This window comes from Papio anubis, chromosome 2 (assembly GCF_008728515.1).
Source record: "Papio anubis isolate 15944 chromosome 2, Panubis1.0, whole genome shotgun sequence".
In the NCBI taxonomy this organism is placed as follows: domain Eukaryota; kingdom Metazoa; phylum Chordata; class Mammalia; order Primates; family Cercopithecidae; genus Papio; species Papio anubis.
This window is the reverse complement of record NC_044977.1, coordinates 52,564,532-52,584,537: the sequence shown is the minus strand read 5'-3', so window position 1 is coordinate 52,584,537 and position 20,006 is coordinate 52,564,532. Positions and strand designations below refer to the sequence as shown.

At 44.9% G+C, this 20,006-nt stretch overlaps 1 protein-coding gene across 2 annotated transcripts in view; it reads left to right on the top strand.

The window, feature by feature from the left end:
- Positions 1-9,863, top strand: part of SYN2 (synapsin II) — a 207,867-nt gene extending 198,004 nt beyond the window's left edge. For both annotated transcript variants that reach the window (XM_017955243.2, XM_017955244.1), the window contains 3 exons: positions 1,753-1,813; positions 5,815-6,058; positions 8,945-9,863. In XM_017955243.2, coding sequence (XP_017810732.1) covers positions 1,753-1,813; positions 5,815-6,058; positions 8,945-9,080 — 441 coding nt within the window. In that variant the 3' untranslated portion in view covers positions 9,081-9,863. The remainder of the gene's footprint in view (positions 1-1,752; positions 1,814-5,814; positions 6,059-8,944) is intronic.
- The last annotated feature ends 10,143 nt before the right edge of the window (positions 9,864-20,006 follow it).

Here is a 20,006-nt window from a genome sequence, read left to right as displayed (position 1 = left end):
GAGTGCACAATAGTGCACCCATGTTACTTGGAATACAGTAAGCACTCCATAAATGTCAGCTCTAGATGATTTAGAGAAGTTAAGAGACAACTAGAAAAAAGGTTTAGGAGGCTAATAGGTAGCCCCAGAGAAGACAGATTGGAAAGAAAGAGATGAAAGAATTAGGAGACTCATCTAGCAAGAAATGATAAAGGCCTGACTAAAGTTAGTCAAGGGAAGATGGTGACTCAGACACCAGGAGGGAAAAGTGGAGGAGTCCTGAAGGGACAGAGTCGCTTGGGATGGAGTGGTTTCCAGCTGGTTTCCCAGGTGTGGGTATTGCAGTGTCAGGCTCAGACTGTGCCTTATGGATCCCAAGAAGGTCCCCAGAAGAGGAGAAAGGAAGTAGGGTTCTCACTGTGACTTGTGGGGGATTGGGGGTTATGGTAGAATGGGCACTCTCTGATGTGGTGGCACTGAGGACATTTCAAAGGCCCCCTCCTGGTTACGATCCCAAATCCTCTCAGTAGAACAGTTCCGAGTAATGCGGTTAAAAGACTGTGATACTGAGAAGGTAACACTTCCCTGGCAGTGGAGCTGAAAACAGGCCGTAATAGGCAGGGAGATAAATGGCCAGAATGGGATGCCCAAGGGAAATGGGGAACAGGAAGAGAAGCAGCTTTAATGTGGGAGTAGGGCTGAGGGGCACGTCAAAAGGGGAGAGGAGCACTAAAGGGGAAGTGGGTGCGTACTGAGGACATGCTTGTTTTCAGCCACCGCCTTGCCTTGGAAGCCCCTCATTGACATCACCATCAGCACACTTGGCAGGCTTTAGGCTTCACAGAGCATTTCCCTTGTGCTGAACTCAGACTCCAAACGTTCACTGCCTCTAATACAAACGTTAGACAAACTTAACTCGCACAGGTCTTTGATCCCGTCAGGGCATAATCAGAATCACGGCTGGGAGAGGGAGCATAGGATCGGAGCCATGCTGTTGGGTAAAGTGTAATCATGCTGTTTGGGAGGGAAAAACAGCCTGGCCTTGCGCGCTGTTACAAACATTAATGTCTTATTCCTTCCCTCTAAGGTAAGGAGGGCCCTGGGAAACAAATGACAACCCCTTTCTTCAAGTTCCTCCCTTCGGGAGTTCTCAGCCGAGTCCAAAGAGTGGATCTGATTCTCTGAGTCAGCCCCAGAACTGATCCCACTCCGGAGTTAACTCCAGATGAGAAGTGAGCCAAGCCTAGGCAAGTCACTAGGTCCAGCTGGGCGCGGGCATGCGCACACATACACTCCTCCCCCTGCCTTCCTGCTCACCTGCCCCTAGAGCCACCTATAGTCCAACCCTGTCTCTGGGGTTTGGCATTGGCCCTCCCTTTCCTTTAGAAAGCCAGGCCTATACGTAGGAGTGGGAGCTGGACATGGGCAGGCACCAGAAAACCAGAGAGGAAACCAGGTGGTGCTAGAGGACGCAAAGCTTCTAGAAAGAATGAGTCTAAATGGAGGAAAATGAAAAAGGGGTTGAAGAGGTCTCAGGCATTGTTACCAGAGTGGCTCCAAGCCCCAGACTCCCCACACTGTCCCAGCAATACCTGAGGCCGAGGATCCCCTTTAAGGTGTTTCTGGAGCAGCAGAAGCCTATGGCCAGATCCCACAGGATCCCACCAGGTCCCACTGGATTCCACTCTGGCCTTGCCGTGGAGCCACGTGGTTTCTCTTTGGAATTCAGTGGCTTGGAGTTTTGTTTTTATCTCTTGCATTTTTGTCTTCCAGAGTGGAACACTTAAGGATCCGGACTCAAGCAAGACCCCACCTCAGCGGCCACCCCCTCAAGGTTGTTTACAGTATATTCTCGACTGTAATGGCATTGCAGTAGGGCCAAAACAAGTCCAAGCTTCTTAAAATGATTGGTAGTTAATTTTTCAAAGCAGAAATTTTAAGCCAAAAACAAAAGAAAGGAAAGCGGGGAGGGGAAAACAGACCCTCCCACTGGTGCCGTTGCTGCGTTCTTTCAATGCTGACTGGACTGTGTTTTTCCTATGCAGTGTCAGCTCCTCTGTCTGGTTGTTTACCTGTTCCTGTTCGTGCTTGTAATGCTCACTTATGTTTTCTCTGTATAACTTGTGATTCCAGGGCTGTTTGTCAACAGTGTACAAAAGAATTGTGCCTCTCCCAAGTCCAGTGTGACTCTTATCTTCTGGGTGGTTTAATAGTGTTTTTAAAAGTAATATATAATGTGGGGTGAAATGGGAGTAGGGGGGTGGACAGGGGAGAAATGGAAACCACAAAAAGAAAACCCAGCTCCTCTCCTTCTCCCCCCAAGCTCAGATTAAATCCCCCACCCCCAACTTTACCTCCACCAGTGTGCTTGGGATCTTCAATGAACTCTGCTTTTCGCTTTCTTTCTGCATGACTATTGTAACTTAGATAGAACATTAAGAGATTTTCAAGATCAAACTGCCATAGCTTCATCCACTGAATTTGAAGGCATCCACCTTTTTCTCTGTTTGCTAAAATTTGGTGCAGTTTGAGTTTATGTGAATAGGCTGGCTGTGCCTGTAGAGCTCTTGTGTTTTTAGTGATGACATGAAATACAAAGAAATTTCCAGGAATGTGTTCTGTATTTTACATCCCAGTGTACCCTTCATTTTATTATTAACTAATTAGCTATGAGATTTTTATAAAATGGGGCCGCTGATGTGCAATATCAAAGTGAACTTGTGAGTATTTTGTGTGTGTTGATCTCAGTTGTTTCTTCATTATTGCTGTTTCTGGATCAGCCATGTGTGCGCTTGTGTGGACCTGAGGCTGCTTTGTGTTCCCAAAGCTTGACCTGTGTACAGAGATAATTCCTTGGCAATGTTGGACATAGAATGCAGGGAGCTACTTAAGGTCTGTCAGGGATTGTCCATTCTGCTCTTGGCCTCTCCTGAGGCATCGTAATGGGAGACCAAATCAAAAATGTCCCATGTTACTTGAGTGGGTACACTGCCTCCAGAACCCTGAGGTTGACTCCTGCTTCAGTTCTCAGCTGTTTACCAGAGCCCTCCAGAGTTCAGAGATTGAGGAGCTTTCTCTTTCCTGGGAGGAACTATCTCAGATTTAGCTTGTGTGTGTTTTGGACAGAGGCTCCATAGTGGTGGCTCTTGAGGAACCCTCACCAGTTTGTTCTCTTCCCTCTGACAAGCAGCACCTGAGCAGATGCTGAGACAGTTCATTAAACCAGGTCTCAGCTTCAGTGCCTCATCTTGCCATCTCCTGGCCAGGCTGGGAACGGGCACCAAGCAGCCGCCTCTAACACCATAGTCCGTGGGAGTTCATGCCAGCAGCTTGCCTTTGAGAAGAAATGCTGCTGGCCCTACTTTTACATTCCCTTCCACCTCTATATTGACATGTCACCATTCTGTACTCCCAGATCTGAGAAGGAACTAGTGTTGGTGGTTTGTAACAAGAGTTATATGTCTAGGGGCTTGTGCCTTGGTTTTCCTTTGATTGCTGGTAAATTGAGGCCACAGAGAAATGCATTGAGTGTGAATGTTGTCATCTGTAATCCCTCCCTCAGCTGATGATGGTAGTTGATCTGTTGTAAATATACACATATATGCATATTTGCACTTCCAGATGGGTTGCATAAGAATCAAGTCCTTAAATACCTCCCAATCTGATGAAATGATAGAAAAGAATAAAGTAACATTTCCCAGAATGGAGGAATACATTATTTTATTTTATCTTATATTTTTGTCCAAGTGATGAGCTGATGGTGGTATTGCTTCTCTGCATGTTATCAGTGTGTACATCCGGTGCTTTTCATGTGTCATTTGTGAGCCACAAATGCAAAGTTGCCATATGAATTCAGTCAGGCTACAGGGTGGTGTCAGCCAAGGTCTTTCAGGTAGGGGAGAAATTGGTTAGGGCTCCCACTGCCAAATGCAAGCAGATAGCATAACCTGACTGTTATGTGCCCTCAGGCAGCATGCTTAGGGACAACTCTGTGGCCTGGGGGACATCTGTGTCACAGTATAGGATTGCCGTTCAGGTGTTTTGTACCTATTTCTTTCCTGACGTCCCCTTTTTTTGTACTGATCCAACTGGGAGAACCTCAGCCAATGCTGGAAGTGTGATTGAAGTACCTCTCTTTTGTGACTCTTGTACAGCTTAATGTGCAATAAAGGAAAAGTTATATCTGTCTTCAGTGTTAAGTTGTAAAGTTTCTGGCTATCCAAGTATCTGCACAAATGGGAAAGCACTCAGGTTTCTGGTGCAAGAGACTGAGCTATTAACCTGTATTACCTTACAGGAAAATGCTAATACAAGTGATGCCAAACTTTGGAAATGGCAAAAGCTGGTTAATGTGAAATAATCTGCTAATCTATTGTCTTCACTAGTTATTTGATTTGAATTTGGAGCTTCTTAAGCCTGCAGAATTCCATTTACTTATGTATGTGTTTATTTATCTGTAACTAACTCTGGTATTATTTGGTTAGATGATAAAGGGTATTCTGTGCCCTGTAGTGGGGAACTGAGCGGATAGTCATGGGTGCACAGTGGCATAGACATACAGTTCTGCCTCTCCAGAGGGTGCAGATATTCTGGTATTTCTTAAAAACTAAGTGATAATACAACTAGCTGGTGCTGAGTTTCTGTAAGTCACTCCCTCCAGCAGGCCCCTGGATGTGAACTGTGGGATTGAGGCTGAGAGACTGGACCTCCCAGGGCAGTTGGGCATCATTTCCACTAGTCAGTAGGTGCTAATGGGGATGGCTTTTGATTTCTAAGTGTTGGGACCCTCCTGAGCAAACTCTAGGCAGTCTGGTACCACCTTAATGCCTATCAACTCCCAGAGGAAGGAGGACCTTTTTCCTCTCCAGGCCACCAGATGGTTTTGTGTTTCATGCTGGGAGGAGGGTGTGCTGTTCCTTTTTAGGGGGGCTTTTATTTGCCAAATGGCACCCACAACATCCCCAGGGGAGAGTGGGGTTTGGATGTCTGGAGAATTCTACCACACATGCCTCAGAGGTTCATCCTGCTAGAGCCCCTGAGGATAGTACTGAGATAGTACCGAGAGACAAAACAGTGCCTGGAATAATGGATTTCTCCTGTTGTGGGCATGAGTTAATGCTAAAATTAAGCCCTGGTGGGGCATGGTGGGCCTGGCAATCAGACCCACGCAGGCTTGGAGCAGGACCAAGGGCAGCTCCATAAAACAACATAAGTCAGTGACCATCAAGGTGATCTTAAAGTATGGAATGCTTTTTGAAGAACTTGCTCGACCCTGTTATCTTTGAACCACTACCCCTCAAAAAACAACTAAGACCGGGGTTTACACTTTTTAAAGTTTTATTGTTGGGAAAACCAAGGCCCAGGGAAGTTTGGTGACTTGCTGAGGGAGTCACTGGTAGACTATTTCTGAGATCCAGTGCTCTCTCCACCGCCCTCTCCTGTATCTGCCATGTGGAACTTGAGACTTCCCAGTAAACCCTGGAGCAGGGTGGTGTGTGCCTGAGGCACCTCTAGGGAGGAGGGGTGAGGACCCTGCATTCTAGGGCCCTCTGTGAGAGCGTGTACCTCTGACAGGGTCACTCGCCGCTGGTTCCTCCTTGTCCTGCTGACTTCTGCTGTGGCTGAGTCGCTGCGTTTCTGAGGAGGAGCACTTAGTAGCTATGTACAAGGATAGCTAACCAAGGACCACCTTTGGGGCCCTTCAGAGACTCTGGCTTCTTGGCATAGAGCTTATCCTTTTGGTAATTAACTAACCACACCCTTTGAGATGTAGATTCTAATAAGCAAACATTTTTATATGGTTAAATTATGAAGTTTTTCTTGTACTGAACCTAGGGGGCCCTGGGCAACCCCAAGGAATGCAGCCCCCAGGCAAGGTGCTGCCTCCACGCCGGCTCCCCCCTGGACCATCACTGCCACCTTCCTCCTCTTCCTCCTCCTCTTCCTTCTCCTCGGCTCCTCAGCGGCCGGGCGGCCCCACCACCCACGGAGATGCACCCTCCAGCAGCAGCTCCCTGGCAGAGGCCCAGCCACCCCTGGCTGCTCCACCACAGAAGCCCCAGCCTCACCCACAGCTCAAGTAAGAGACAACTCAGCAGCTCCTCCCTCCCCTCCTCCTGCCCTCCTTGTGGGCCTTGGGCCCCAGAGCTGCTAGAAATCACCTTCAATGAGGTCTCCTCCTACAGATATTTTGTGGTGGGATTTTTTTTGGCTTTTTTTTTTTTTTTTTGGTTTTTGGTTTGTGTGTGTGTGTGTTTGGTTAGAGGAATGGTTAGCGTTCACTGGAGAAGAGAGGAAAGAGGGAAGTGAAAGTCTAAAGTTTAGCTAGAAATTCAACCCCCTTCCCTTTCTTCCTGGGAAGTGGCAATATGGCAGAGTCACTGTCCCTTCTCTAGTCTTGTACTAGCTTAAGGTTTTGGTTTATTTTAAACCCTGTCTCCCACTCTTTTTTTCCATTCCTTTTCTTTGTGTGTGTTTCTTTCCTTGTAAAAAAAATTTTTTTAATCTTTCTGCCTCTGACTCACAGTTCAGAGTATGAAATCAGTAAGGCTGCCCAGAATGAAAAGAGGGAATTGGTTAAATCCATTTCAACATTTTACCTTCAGCTCTGTCCAAAGGAGGTCAGTTTCTGATGTGGGCAGCAGAGGAGTTCCCAGGCAGAGACGCTGAGGACCTCCATCCTCTTGGGTTCCCTCACACCCAGCAGTCACCCTAGAAGCCCCTCCACACTGCCCTGCTGCACAGGACCCCTGGAAGCAGCAGAGCTGTCCTTGGAAGGGACAGCACCTGGATGTGGACGATGGTCCGTTCTGCCCTCTCTCCCACAGAGGTCTCTGATTGCTTGCAGTGTCCCCAGCAGACTTCTGTCACCGCCTTCAGCACAGACAGCTATAGCCTTAAGGGTTTGGTAAGGGGATGGTAGTGACACACCCCTGCTTCTCGGAGTGAAGTGATGGGCAACAAATGACTCTTCAGGGAGGGAGAAAAGGAGGCTGGAGAATTCTGGAGTTAAAATGAGCCACTAGGAGATCATGTAGTCATTGCAGATGAGAAAACTTCGCTCAAAGAAATTTGATTTTCTTTTTTTCTCAAAGCCAAGGTACTCCTCTAATTAGTGGCAGAGCCAAGGTTGCGGGGCTCGGGTGTCCAGATGGTCACTTTCTCTGGGTCTTCAGTCCAGCGTGATGGGAGGGGCATCACCCACTCTTCCTCCCCAGCTCTGGCCAGTGGCACCTCTTGCCTCTTGCCTGCCCCATAATGTCCCTTCAGCCCAGCTATTTACTGCCTGCTGACTTTTTTTTAATCCCTCCTGCCTTCTCACTAGCCAACTCTAGCCTCCGCGTGAGGGCAGATCCTTGGATTGTCACTGCCTCTGGGCTGAAGCTGTTGAATAGAGCCAGCCTCTGATGACAAGCTGGAGGCTCATCCCCAGTACTCTCTGCCTGTGTGGGCTGAGGAGTGCCCCCGCTCCCAGAGGCCAGCGTGTTGGGTCTCGTTCCCAGCCCTAATGAAAGGCAGGGTGTCTGTTCACCGCCACTGCAGGCAGAGAGAGACTGCTCATAGTTCTGTAGAAGGGAGTTTCTCCTGAGCTGCACCCAGCATTTAAGGGAGGGCAGAGAGTCCCAAGACACCAGGAGAAGAGTTCTGGAGCCAGAAAGCAGCCGGAACGAGAGCCAGTGGGAGTCAAGAAGGAGAAAAGCTGGGCCAGTGGAGAAGCCAGACCTCATGTCCTCTCCTGGAGTGCAGGCTGGGCCTCCCCATGGCCTGGTGCTTCATGGTTTTTCTCTGTGAACCTCTAGTCTCTCAAGGGGAAAACAGGCCCCTAAAAAGTGTGTAGTTTGGATTTTCTCATTAGAAATCTCCCTAAGAAACTTGTAAAGGCCTGATATGTATCTCTTTTGCCACTGGACACCCTGAACCCCACAGACCTCATATTAGCGCTCCTCTGAGGAGGGTTGCAAGGGTGGTTACTACATCCATTTTAAGAACAGGGAAATTGCCAGGTGTGGTGGCTCATGCCTGTAATCCCAGCACTTTGGGAGGCAGAGGCTGGTGGATCATGAGGTCAGGAGTTCAAGACCAGCCTGGCCAAGTGAAACCCCGTCTTTACTAAAAATACAAAAATTAGCTGGGCATGGTGGCAAGCGTCTGTAATCCCAGCTACTCGGGAGGCTGAGGTAGTAGAATTGCTTGAACCCAGGAGGCGGAGGTTGCAGTGAGCCAAGATTGCACTACTGCACTCCAGCCTTTACAACAGAGAAAGATTCTGTCTCAAAACAAGCAAACAAACAAACAAAGAACAGGGAAATTGAAGCATTGGAGTTTTGGGCCAAGCCAGTATATTCTTTTGGAATCAGAGAAGAGATCAGAATAGAAAGAGCCAAAAGTGCGTAGAGATCTTCATTTTACCAAACTTCACAGATGAGAACCCACGGCACAGAGAGGCACATGGCTTGCCTCCAGTTAGGAGGGATCGAGTGGCAGAACGAGACTTTGGCCCAGGTCTTCTGATCTGGCTCCACCGGTTGACAGTTGATAGAGAAGAGAGTGCCAGAGTCACAGGCCCATTGTGACTTCTTTTCATCAGAGAAGTAATGTGAGATTCCTAGGTTAGTTTTTACCAAGTTGGGATCTCTGAAATTTAGCCCTCAGGCATTTTGGATTAAATTAAAGAAGAAGTCTTTGAGTCACCTCTTCCTCCTCTTTCCCTTATTTCTTTTTTTCCCTTCTCCCTTGTTCCCACACTGTCCCCACCCTTTCTATTCTAGTAGCACTGAAGATGAGGAAGTAACATAGGGGTCTCCCAGGGTCTTGGTAGCATGGCCACTTCTGGCTTTATCCTCCATCACCCTGGTCTTCCCGGGGAGGGAGTGGGGGTTCTAGTTGTGTATCCTCACGTCATCGTCCTTCCCTGCCTTGCTGGGAACACCACCCTCTCACATTCTCTCTGGTTTTTATCTTCAAGCAAGTCGCAGTCCCTGACAAATGCCTTCAGCTTCTCTGAGTCCTCCTTCTTCCGGTCTTCAGCCAATGAGGATGAAGCCAAAGCGGAGACCATCCGGAGCTTGAGGAAGTCCTTTGCCAGCCTCTTTTCAGATTAGCTCTTCAGACACACGGGGCACCCGGCCCAACCAGGAAAGGCATTTAAGACATTCACCAACAACAGTCAGCCAGCTTGGTGGTGATGTCCCATGACCTTGATGTGTGTGGTCCCTTCCTCTGCTCTGTTGTGCTAAGTGATGTTATGCAGCCCAGAAAGGACCATGTGACAGTCTCAGGGCAGGTGCCTACCCAGCAAGGGGTACCTGGCATCAGAGAGGAAAGAGCTGCTTCCCTGTAGTCACGAGAGCTTCCTTCTGAAGTCATCGTTTGCTATAAGTTTAGTGGCCTTATTGTGACAGCGCCATCATGTCTTATTCTTCCCTGTGAAACCAGGATTAATCGTGGACTCCTGGCAGCTTAACCTAGCTCAGTTGCAGTGCTAAGCATGCCCTGCCCCCATTCAGTGATACCTGTTTGGGAAGTGTATACTTCCCTAAAAGTACTCTTGGCCCTAAGTTTTGGGAACTTTCCCTATCCTGGATCCCTTGTCATACCCGTGTTACTGTTTAAAGCACACCCACCCAACTTACAAGATCTTAGGCTGCTGTGGTGGTGAAGCACCTTGAGTCTGCTGATATTCGGGAGAACAAGGATCTGCAGTTTCCCCTTTTCTTCCCTCTGAAGAGTGGTTCTTATGTGCAATCTGCAGTAACCTTGAACTCCAGAGCTGCACTATAGAGGAGAATGCATGCCACTATGACAGCAGTATGCCAAGCTTTGTGTTCATCTCCTAATAAATGTTAAGACCTTTGGTGTAATAAAAGCAGCAGCATTCACCAACATTTGATTCAGCCATGAGGTCTTGACCCCTTGGCCACCCTTTAGGCTGAGAGAGTGTCCATGAAGTGTGTGTGTGCTTGAGTGTAGGGAGTGAAAAATATAGGTGTGTGAAGCTGTTTGTGTCAGTTTGTGTGTGTGACTGCAGGTGTACATGTGTTTGCAAGTGTTTGAGAATGTGTCTGTCCTTTACATGCCACTTCTGGGCCTCCTGACACCTTCCCAGTGAATCTCTCTCCTCCAAGACAACTGGCCTTCCTTCAGCAACTCAGCATTTCTACCTATATTATGGACTTTGTAACCTTTCAAATAAGCACAGAACCCTTGCTCTTGGAGGAGTCAATTTAGACTCACTTGCCTGGTCTGTCATCAAGCTCCTCAGCTGAGGCCCACGTGGTGGTCCCAATGAGGCCGGACCAACCTGCTCTGATAACCAGGCTCCCACGGATCCCAACGAAGCCATCCTAAAGAGGCCTGCAATTGAGGGTGGGCTCTGAGGGATTTCACTCTGACTGCTTCATGACTCCCTGATATTCAAGTATATTTTCCCAAAGACCACGGATGCTGTGAAGATAAACACTACATCTGCACTGATTTAAAAAAAAAAAAATCCATATGTTAAAATGTTAATATCTGAATGTTAATAAGTATCTAGATAATTTCCTACACGTGACACCCATCCTACTAACTCAACAAGATAACACTCCTCCAAATGCCACTATCTTGTTAACTTCTCCTCATGGACAGTAGATGCTGCAAGGTCAGAGAATGAATTTCTCCGATACCAGGGTCTCCTTTCTTACTCATTCTCTGTTTTCGCAGTTCAAGGATTGAGAACCGTACCCTCTTCTTACACTTAGAAAACAAAATAGAACTTCCCATTGAGTGACACCTGGGAGGTGACAGCCCTCCTCCCACAACACACATAACTAAAGAACAAACAAAAGCGTGGGGTACCTGGGCGCAAGGCAATTGACCTTTAGAGCTCCTTCTATTTCCAGATGTAGGGGAGGCAGATGTCCTGTTACTTTTGTGGCTGGGCCTGAAAATTAAGCATGCATAAGACAGATGAACAGGACAAATGTATACACATTTTATTTAATATTTTTATGTGTACATGGGAATCTTCATAAGGAAAATGAAGGCCCAAGCTGTTAAGCCCACAACTTGTATACCATTTTAAATAAAGAATGATAAATTGTGATGATATGACAAAACAAAGGGGTCTGAGCTAGTCAGCCAGTAAATTGTGGGAAAGTAGGAAATATATGGGAGAAACTAATGGGAGAGAAGGGTTACAAATTTTAGTAAGGTTTTGTCTGTGGAGATTCATCTCAGTGTCAATTCCCTGTCTCTGGTGATAAGAATGTTTGCTCCCTTCTTCCTTTTGGGGGAGAGGCACCCCTCCGACAAGAAGTTTTAGTCCTGCTTCAGACAGGAACGGGGAGGTCAGAAAACCTTTCCTGCATCTGTTGTTCTGTTGCCTTCAGCTCACTGTAAACTGTTGAGCTGAATAAACAACAAAGTGGCATATTTTGAGGTGGCATACTCTGACCGCCTTCACAAACCAAGAGTCTGCCACTAGCCATTGCTTGTATCCCCTGATTCCAAATATGTTTTAAGAGAAGTCATTTGTTTAGTCAAAACATTTCTTGAGCACTTACGATAAACATAAACATTGTGATGGATTCATAGGAATATTTGCTGACATTTCCATAGTCAGGCACTACTCTAAATACTTAATGCACATCAACTTATGTATTCTTTATAATAAGCCTATATGGTAGGTGCTGTTATTATTTTATAAATGAGAAATGGAGGCACATCAAGGTCAATAACTCACTCAGGTCACTCAGCTGGGCAGGTGGTAGAGCTAGGATTTGAACCTAAGCAGTGCAGCAGCAGAACTCATGGCCTGAGCTACTTTGCCATATTACTTTTATTTAATCTAGCAGAGTCAACAAGACAATTGTATTACATTTTACATAGTGTGATAAGAGGTGCACACAAAAATTTACAGCATATCCACCTTTTTTCTTTACCTTCTCTCTCCATCCCCTGGCCCCAGGGAAAGAAGGAGTGGGAGAAAGTTAGGAAATCTGTGACCAGTGTTGACCCCTTGTCCTAAAACTATGAGTAACATACACAATGTTTCTTATTCTGATAGAATATAATTCTGGTTCTTAAAAAATTACTCATTCTTCTACATGTGATGTCAGACCAAAAACCACAAGTGGCTTATTTAGAAAATGAGTCAGCCTGGAAATGCTGCAGTGACAAAAAGGAGAGGCATTTACCATAGGTCAGGCAGCACCCTGGTCTGAAGGACATATGGATTCTCTCCAGCCCTTAGTAATGGGGTGGGGCTGGGGGTGGGGAAGTTCCATTCAGAAACAGGCTTCTTGCTACTTAAAAAAGACAGCCCCAGAGACTGGGAAATTGGCTATTCACAACCATCAATAAATATTCAGTGAATACTGTGATAAAAATTATCTGCAGCTAAGATCTCTGAAAGGTTGGTTGCAGTCTTCTACAAATCTTGAAGCCTTGTGTGTAGGCCAGCTTTGACCACTGTGCAACCACCTCTGCAGTTTATGGGGATTGCCTACCTATGTCTTCACCCCAGATTAGTAAAGGTAGAAAGCCTCATCCCTGCCCACATGGAACTCGTCATCTTCTCGGGCCAAGATAAATTAATTCTGTCCTTTATTGATTTGTTCACAACCCCTTATTTTACTTAGCTCCATACATTTTACAGGAGGAATATAAAAATGAATTAAGCAAGGATTTGGCCCTCACAAAGTTTATTGCCCAGTAGGGAAGATGTGTAAATATAAAGAAGAAAGTGTAATGCATTAAGTCAAATGCAGTCAAAATGTTAGTTTGGAAAAAAAAAATAAGCTTGATAGGTATTGGTGAGGATGTGAGAAGCAGAAGGAAGTCTTACACGTTGCTAATGGGGGTGTGTTGATACTGCCGTTTCAGGGAACAGTTTGGCAATCATGCATAAACCCTATGACTCAGCAATTCCATTTCTGGACATTTACTCTAGAGAACCTCTTGCACATGTACATAAGAAACCAAGTAAAAGAATATTGGTCGCAGCACTGTACAAAGAATGGATATAACCACCTCTCGTGGGGAATTAAAACATATTGTGGTTTACTCATAAATTGGAATACTTACTGTGTAGGAGTTAAATAAAATATATGAGGAATGCAGATGAGTTCAGGTAAGATATGGAAGGAGAATGAATAAGATGTAAAATGGACCACAAGCAGCATACGCTGTTGCAGTGGGGCAAGCTTCTAGCTCCGGTGCTCAGAGAAGACTGCACCCTGGAGGTGAGCTGTGCACAGCCCACAGGACAGGAGGCACGCCACCTGCCGGGACTGGGCTTTGTGCACAGAACTCAGCCACTGAGTTTTACAGCTGGAAGTTGCATCTAGCTGCATCAAGGCCCAGGCAACTTAAGGAGTTAGCCAAGGTCAAAAAGGGAGTTAGTAATAGAAGCAAATGAGTCTCAACCTTAAGTGTCAGGTGGGCCATTGGGAACATCGCCTTTCCTGAAATAAATGAAATGGGTTTCATATTCGGGGGTCCTCCAGGGAGGGAGAGACTTAAGGAATCATTTCACAGAGGCCAGGAGACAAAGGGAAGAGACAGTGTTTGCCTAGTGGAAAGAGTCTGGGTTTTGGAATCAAACTGAGTTTAAATCCAGGCTCTGCTAGTTATTGGCTAATTGATTATGTAGTTTAACTTTTCTGTGTCTCAATTTTCTCATCTGTAAAATGAGAATAATGCTACCTTTCCAAGGAGGTTGTCTTAAGAATTAAACAAGCTGATAGAGTCTGTTCCTAACAGTGGTTGGCATGTGAGATCACAAGAAACCCTCTCTGTCACATAGAAAACCTGTGTAAGTCCCAAATCCCCTTTTCCCAGGACTCCTCCAGGAGCAGCCAAACAAATGCCAAACATGCCTTAATCCTGCTCCTGCAACCAGGGGAGCCTCTAGGGCAATTTCAGCCCATCCAATGCCTTTTCCTAGGGTTATGGCTCCTTTTAGTTGTATTAGCTAAACTGAGTTGAGGGTGGACATCTGGGAAGGCCTGTGCTGTGCCAAGCCATTCCACTAGCAATAAACACACAGCAGACACATACACACGTACACACATGCACACACAATAAAAACTGCAGCTACAGAAATGACAACGCAAACCCCAGGTGACCACAATGGATGCTTTTTTAAACACTGATACCATACCATCATTCCTACAGTGGTATGGTTTCCTTCAAAGCAATTCCTGTGGGAGATTATTTATTCCTACAAGGCTGCTGCTTATGTTCAGAACATAATTGCTTTCAGATCTGTAGTACATTATTTGAATTCCTGTAACTCTTGGAAGATCAGAAATTCTTTACCTGGAATCCAGGTATTTCCATGCATACTATACTGTGTATTGTGCATTTTGGCAGGCCCTCAACACACACACAAAAGTTTAAGAATCGTTGCTTTAGGGAGTAAATTTTGATTTAAAAAAAAATTTAATTCTTTTGGAGTCAAATCTATTGATTAAGCTAGATAATATATACGGTCCAAAATGCAATGTGACTCTAAGTTAATGAGACAAATGTTCTGTGGCTTACAAACTAGTTCTGAAGTAAATCCCAGAAAGGGGTCTCAGATCTGTTTTGAATAGTTTCTCTCTGAAATAAATGTATAGACCCATCAAGGTTATCAGGTTTGAAAGAGAAGATGCATTCCAACAGGCAAATTCTGTTGTTTGTGGAAAATAAACAATTTATTACTGTCTAATTTGCAGGTTACAGGCTATATTCAGAATAATGTTTTCTCCTCAAATAATCATAACATTATTACTTACATTTGTATTTTCCAGTTTATGTAGGACCTTGCAGTTTAAAGGCACTTTACAGTTTACAAACACTGATTCAGCTGTCATTTTGTGGAATTCTCACAATAGCCCCATGAAGCTATCCCTCATCGTAGGTGACTTCTGAGTGTCTGAACTGTGGGCTCACACTTGAATGGTACTTTTCCTCCTGTGGTACAAGTTTCCTTGGACTTTAAGCCTGTTGATTGTAAACATGTAGAAAAATAATGCAACTAGTCATTCTCTATGATTTATCCACCTCTTATTCAACACCCGATTACTCTGAGAACTTGCTTTCTATCTTGCTTGGATATTGATACAGTTAGACACACACACTTGTGCTTGCCCACTGGTCTATATTTTCGGGACTCTTGTTTCATGGGCCCTACTCCCCAGCCTGCTACCTTTATCGAGGAGATAACCTTCCAGAAAGGGGAAGAGGGAACACCGGAGATAACCTGAGAGGGGAGGAGAGCTGTTACCTGGCCCCACCTCATGTGTAAATGAATGCTCCCCAGGGAACCCCACCCCTTGGTCATTTTCAGCCACCTCCATATCCACATACATCTCTTCTGATAAGAATCTCCACCCTTCAGCTAACTCCTCCAGGCAGTTCACAGCAGAAAGCAGAAAGCTACAGCTGCCTGGGTGGATCAGGTTAAGTTCAGCAACCACCTAACCCTACTTGTTTTAGATTCTCGGTCCTGGGGAAGGGAGATACTAGCTCTATTGGATTAGTGAGGGGACAACACAGGTTTAGACTTCTTGGATCCACTCTGGAACTCACTGGTAATGATAGAAAACTGCAAGACTAGGCCCAGAGGGGCTCAGCAAATCCTGACCTGTATATACCCTGAAGACCTCAAACCAGCCCTGGGACCTGAGTGTTGTAGGGAATGGACTAGAATGAATTTGGGATGCTCATTTACCTTCGGAGTTTCCCTTGGGCTCTAAAGACACTTTGGTTTGCGTATTTCACATCAAAGTAGTGACACATTTCAATTTAAGATTAGTAGACAAGGCCAGTAGATTATTTCTTCTCAAGAACTATTCCTTTATTCCATCCCCATAGCTATTATTCTGGATTAGGGCCTTTATTCACACCTTTTATTGTGATAGCCTCCTAACTGGGTTCCCTGGCTTCATTCCCTTGCTTGTTTCTGCCAGGTACGCTTTTAAAATCTCTGATCGCATCATTCTCCTGGTCACAATCTTCCAGGGGATCCCCAGGCTTAACGAGTGAAACCTAAACTCCTTAACTTGGTATTTAAGGCCCTCTAGAGTCAAGATTCAATTTACCAGGAAGGCAGCGTATGGACTGGTTAAGTGTAAATGCTTTGGGTTAGTTTCTGTACCAGTTCTATCACTTGCTAACTGTGTGACCTTGGCAAATGACTAAAATCTAAACCTCAGTTTTTCTCCTTTGAATGGTTTAATGATTTCATAGTTTCATTTCCAAGTTTGTTCTGTTGGGATCCATTTTACCATTCTAAGGTGAGGAAATGGGTCCACAGCTAGTCTCAAGAAGAGGATGTAACTCAGACATTTACCAAGGTGCTAGGCCTGATTTTTAGGCTTCTGAAACTGGAGTTTGGCCATTAAACTAAGTTAATGGATCTACTGAGCATATACCCAACAGGATCTTTTTCCCTAAGTCTGCCATTTCAAAGGGCGCAACTATATCTAGAGAGACTAGATTTCTTATTTCTTTTTTTAAATTTATTTTACATTTAGTCAATAGACCATTAGTAGATAAGCCTTAAAACTTGTTGAATGACAGGATGTCATCGACAGGAAAGACTGCGAATAGTTATATTATTGCTCCTAATTCCTTACTCTCCTCCATTCTCATAAGTGGATGATATCTCCCCACCCATTGCCAAGTGTCCTGCTTCTCTGTCCCAAAGACACTGGGCTTAGTTATAGAACCTGCTTTGGCCAATGGCATGGAAACCAACAGAATTTACTCCATGAATGCCACCTCATTTGATTCTCCCGTTGACCTCAAAATGGTTAAACTGAGTCTCAGGATGGAGACACGAACAACAGAACTGCAGGCAGTTGCAGCTGCCGGCATCTTAATGTGAGCGATAAATACATGTTTACGTTGTAAGAAATTGGCATTTTGGAGTTGTTTTCATAGCGCAGCTGACTGATACATATCAACAAAAAATGTGTTAAGAATAGGCCCTTCCTGGAGTTTTGCCTAGAGTGAGTGAGTCAAAAAACTAATTTTTAAACTGGCTATTGCAACACTGCAGGAAGATGGTTGAAAATTAAAGGAGACATTCAAGTGAATGAGGGTAGTATGAAGAGAGGTGTAAAGTCTGTACTGGGAGGAGGAAATGGTGTTTCTTTGACTTTAAAATATTTTGTATTTGTTTGTTACATTCTTCTCAGGCTTCCTAGACTATCTTTTTAAACCTTGGAGTTTGATTTCTCCCAGAAAAGGCACAGCCTATGAACTGATTTACAGTATTATTGGAAGATGAGATGCTTCTAATAATTGATAAAGTTCTGTCAAGCACCTTACTTGAAAATAAACCTTTCTGTCAAAAAACTGTCTAGTGACATGGAAACCGCTAGGCTTTCCTGATTATATCTGAAAATGTGGCTATAGATAGATTCTTATACAATAAAACTTCATAAAGAGTGGCCACAGAAGAACATCTGCCTATGAATGATAGCATAGCCCAGCAGTGTTTTTTGTTTTGTTTTGTTTGTTTTTTTACAAGACCTACTGAACCTTTAGGGGGGTAACTAAAATGTAATAGGAATGGACATGAGAGTATTTTAAAACAAACAAAATCCCAAAACCTGTATTTCTAACTTCTTGTAAACTGAGTCACTACTTCAAACCCTTTAATGCTGTTATTTTCAAAAGCAAATACTGCTTTTGTTTGCATCCCTTAACTATATCCTCATAATGTTCTTGCTGCTCCCAGATTTGCATCCCCGATTATTTCTCAAAAGTTAGGCCAGATAAAGCCTAAAGACACTTTCATCATGGCACATCTCTAACTCGCATACCCAGAATAGCTCCTGCTGCCTAGAGCCTAAAAGCCAATCTACAGCTTATTGTCAAGGTATCTGCAAACAAAAACCAATGGTCTTAGCTGCCTACTGTATCAATTCTCTTCTCCAGACTAGTGATCTACTCACTATTTCCCATATGTAACTTGTACTTTCCTGCCTACTTGCCTCTGCTCATGAGGTTAGAGATGTGTTCTTTCTTTCTCTTCTAAGAGCTTGTCCAAATTTCCCACCTTTTAAGCCCCCACTCCCAAGTTTCACCTGTGAAGCTTTCTCTGACCACAAAAGTACAAGGGATTAGGGTCCCATTGCTACCATAATGACCGTGGGATGGCACAGGCTTTTTGGAACCCAATACTGCCTGACTTAAAGAAATCAAAGAACTAGCTGGGTACACTGGCTCACACCTGTAGTCCAAGCACCTTTGGTAGGTTGAAGCAGGAGGACCCCTTGAGGCCAGGAATTTGAGGCCAGCCTGGGCAACGAAGCAAGACCCTGTCTCTACCAAAAAAAAAAAAAAAAATTTTTGAAGAAGTCAAAGAACCATAATTTATTATAACTTCTTAGGGGCTAAATAGATTGAGCAGAAGGCAAAAACTAAACACCACACTCAAGTATTCTATGAAGCCAGATTCTGCTTCTAAAGTGCTAAACTGTCATTAACTTCATTAGAATCTAGGAACAAATACAAACACCAAAATCGCCTTTCTAAAGTAATGGCCATTGCTGAAGCATTTCTTTCAGAACCTGGAGACCCATTAAAGATTTTGGGGTCTCAAAACATATGGAGAGTAAATCTTGAAAGGCAAGGGAATCCGTGCATTCTAGGAAATCTATAAACCATAAATATTAGTTTTAGCCCAATCGTTTTAAAACTTTATTTTTTTATTTTATTTTATTTTTTGAGATGGACTCTCACTCTGTTGCCAGGCTGGAGTGTAGTGGGGCGATCTCGGTCCACTGCAGTCTCCACCTCTTGGGTTCAAGTGATTCTCCTGTCTTAGCCTCCCGAGTAGCTGAGTCTATAGGCGCACGCCACCACACCCAGCTAATTTTTGTATTTTTAGTAGAGATGGGGTTTCACCATACCATGTTGGCCAGGATGGTCTCGATCTCTTGACCTCATGATCTGTCCTCCTCAGCCTCCCAAAGCGGTGGGATTACAGGCATGTTTTTTGTAATTAAACACTATTTTTTCAAAAAAAAATTTTTTACATGGAACCTTAACATGAAATGCAGGTTGTAGCCAATTTGTTCTGTTAAATCGGGGCAACAGGTCAGGCACACCACTGGGTTAGTCTCTGTGGTCCCTCTACCACACCTGATCCTTGCATCCCTTGAATGGGAAGCTGAGTCTCTCAAAAACAATTTATTGCTGGACTACTGCAACGCTCCTACTCAGTCTACATTTCTGATGATCGTTTACCCAGGCTGTCTTTAAATGGAACCTTTCGGACTTCCTGCTTAGTTGAATCTAAGCTGAGGTTGCATTATAGCCATGACCAAAATGGAGAAATAGACACTGCTCAGGCTCACCTGGGATACACAGGGTAGGAACTCTGAACAGATAGGAGTATATGCCATGCATGCCTAAGTTCCCAGCAAAGAGGGGAGAGTCTCCGTGTCAGCCTCTGGATCAGAGCCCACTGCCTGCAGCCCAGTGATGGCAGGCGGGAGGAGTTCCACAGAGAGCACCTTGGAAATGGGATTGGGCTCCTTGGCAGTATCTTTATTCCCTACAATTGCTTCAAGCCTCAGGGCTGCTGGCTGCTTGAGCTATCATTTTAATTAAAACATTTACCCTAAGTGACAGGATCAAGCTAATGGAAGGTTACAAAGACTAAGAGTAGAGAATATTAAGAATATGTTTCATGGCTGGGCGCCGTGGCTCATGCCTGTAATCCCAGCACTTTGGGAGGTCGAGATGAGTGGATCACCTAAGGTCAGAAGTTCAAGGCCAGCCTGGCCAACATGGTGAAACCCTGTCTCTACTAAAAATACAAAAACTAGCTGGGCATGGTGGTTGCTGCTTGTAGTCCCAGCTACTCAGGAGGCTGAGGCAGGAGAATCGCTTGAACCCAGGAGGGGGAGGTCGCAAGTGAGCCAAGATCGCGCCATTGCACTACAGCCTGAGCGACAGAGACTCCCTCAAAAAAAAAAAATGTGTTTCATATGTTGCCATTTTATAGTCACCAGCACCCCTTCTAGGTCTCTCTTCTACCA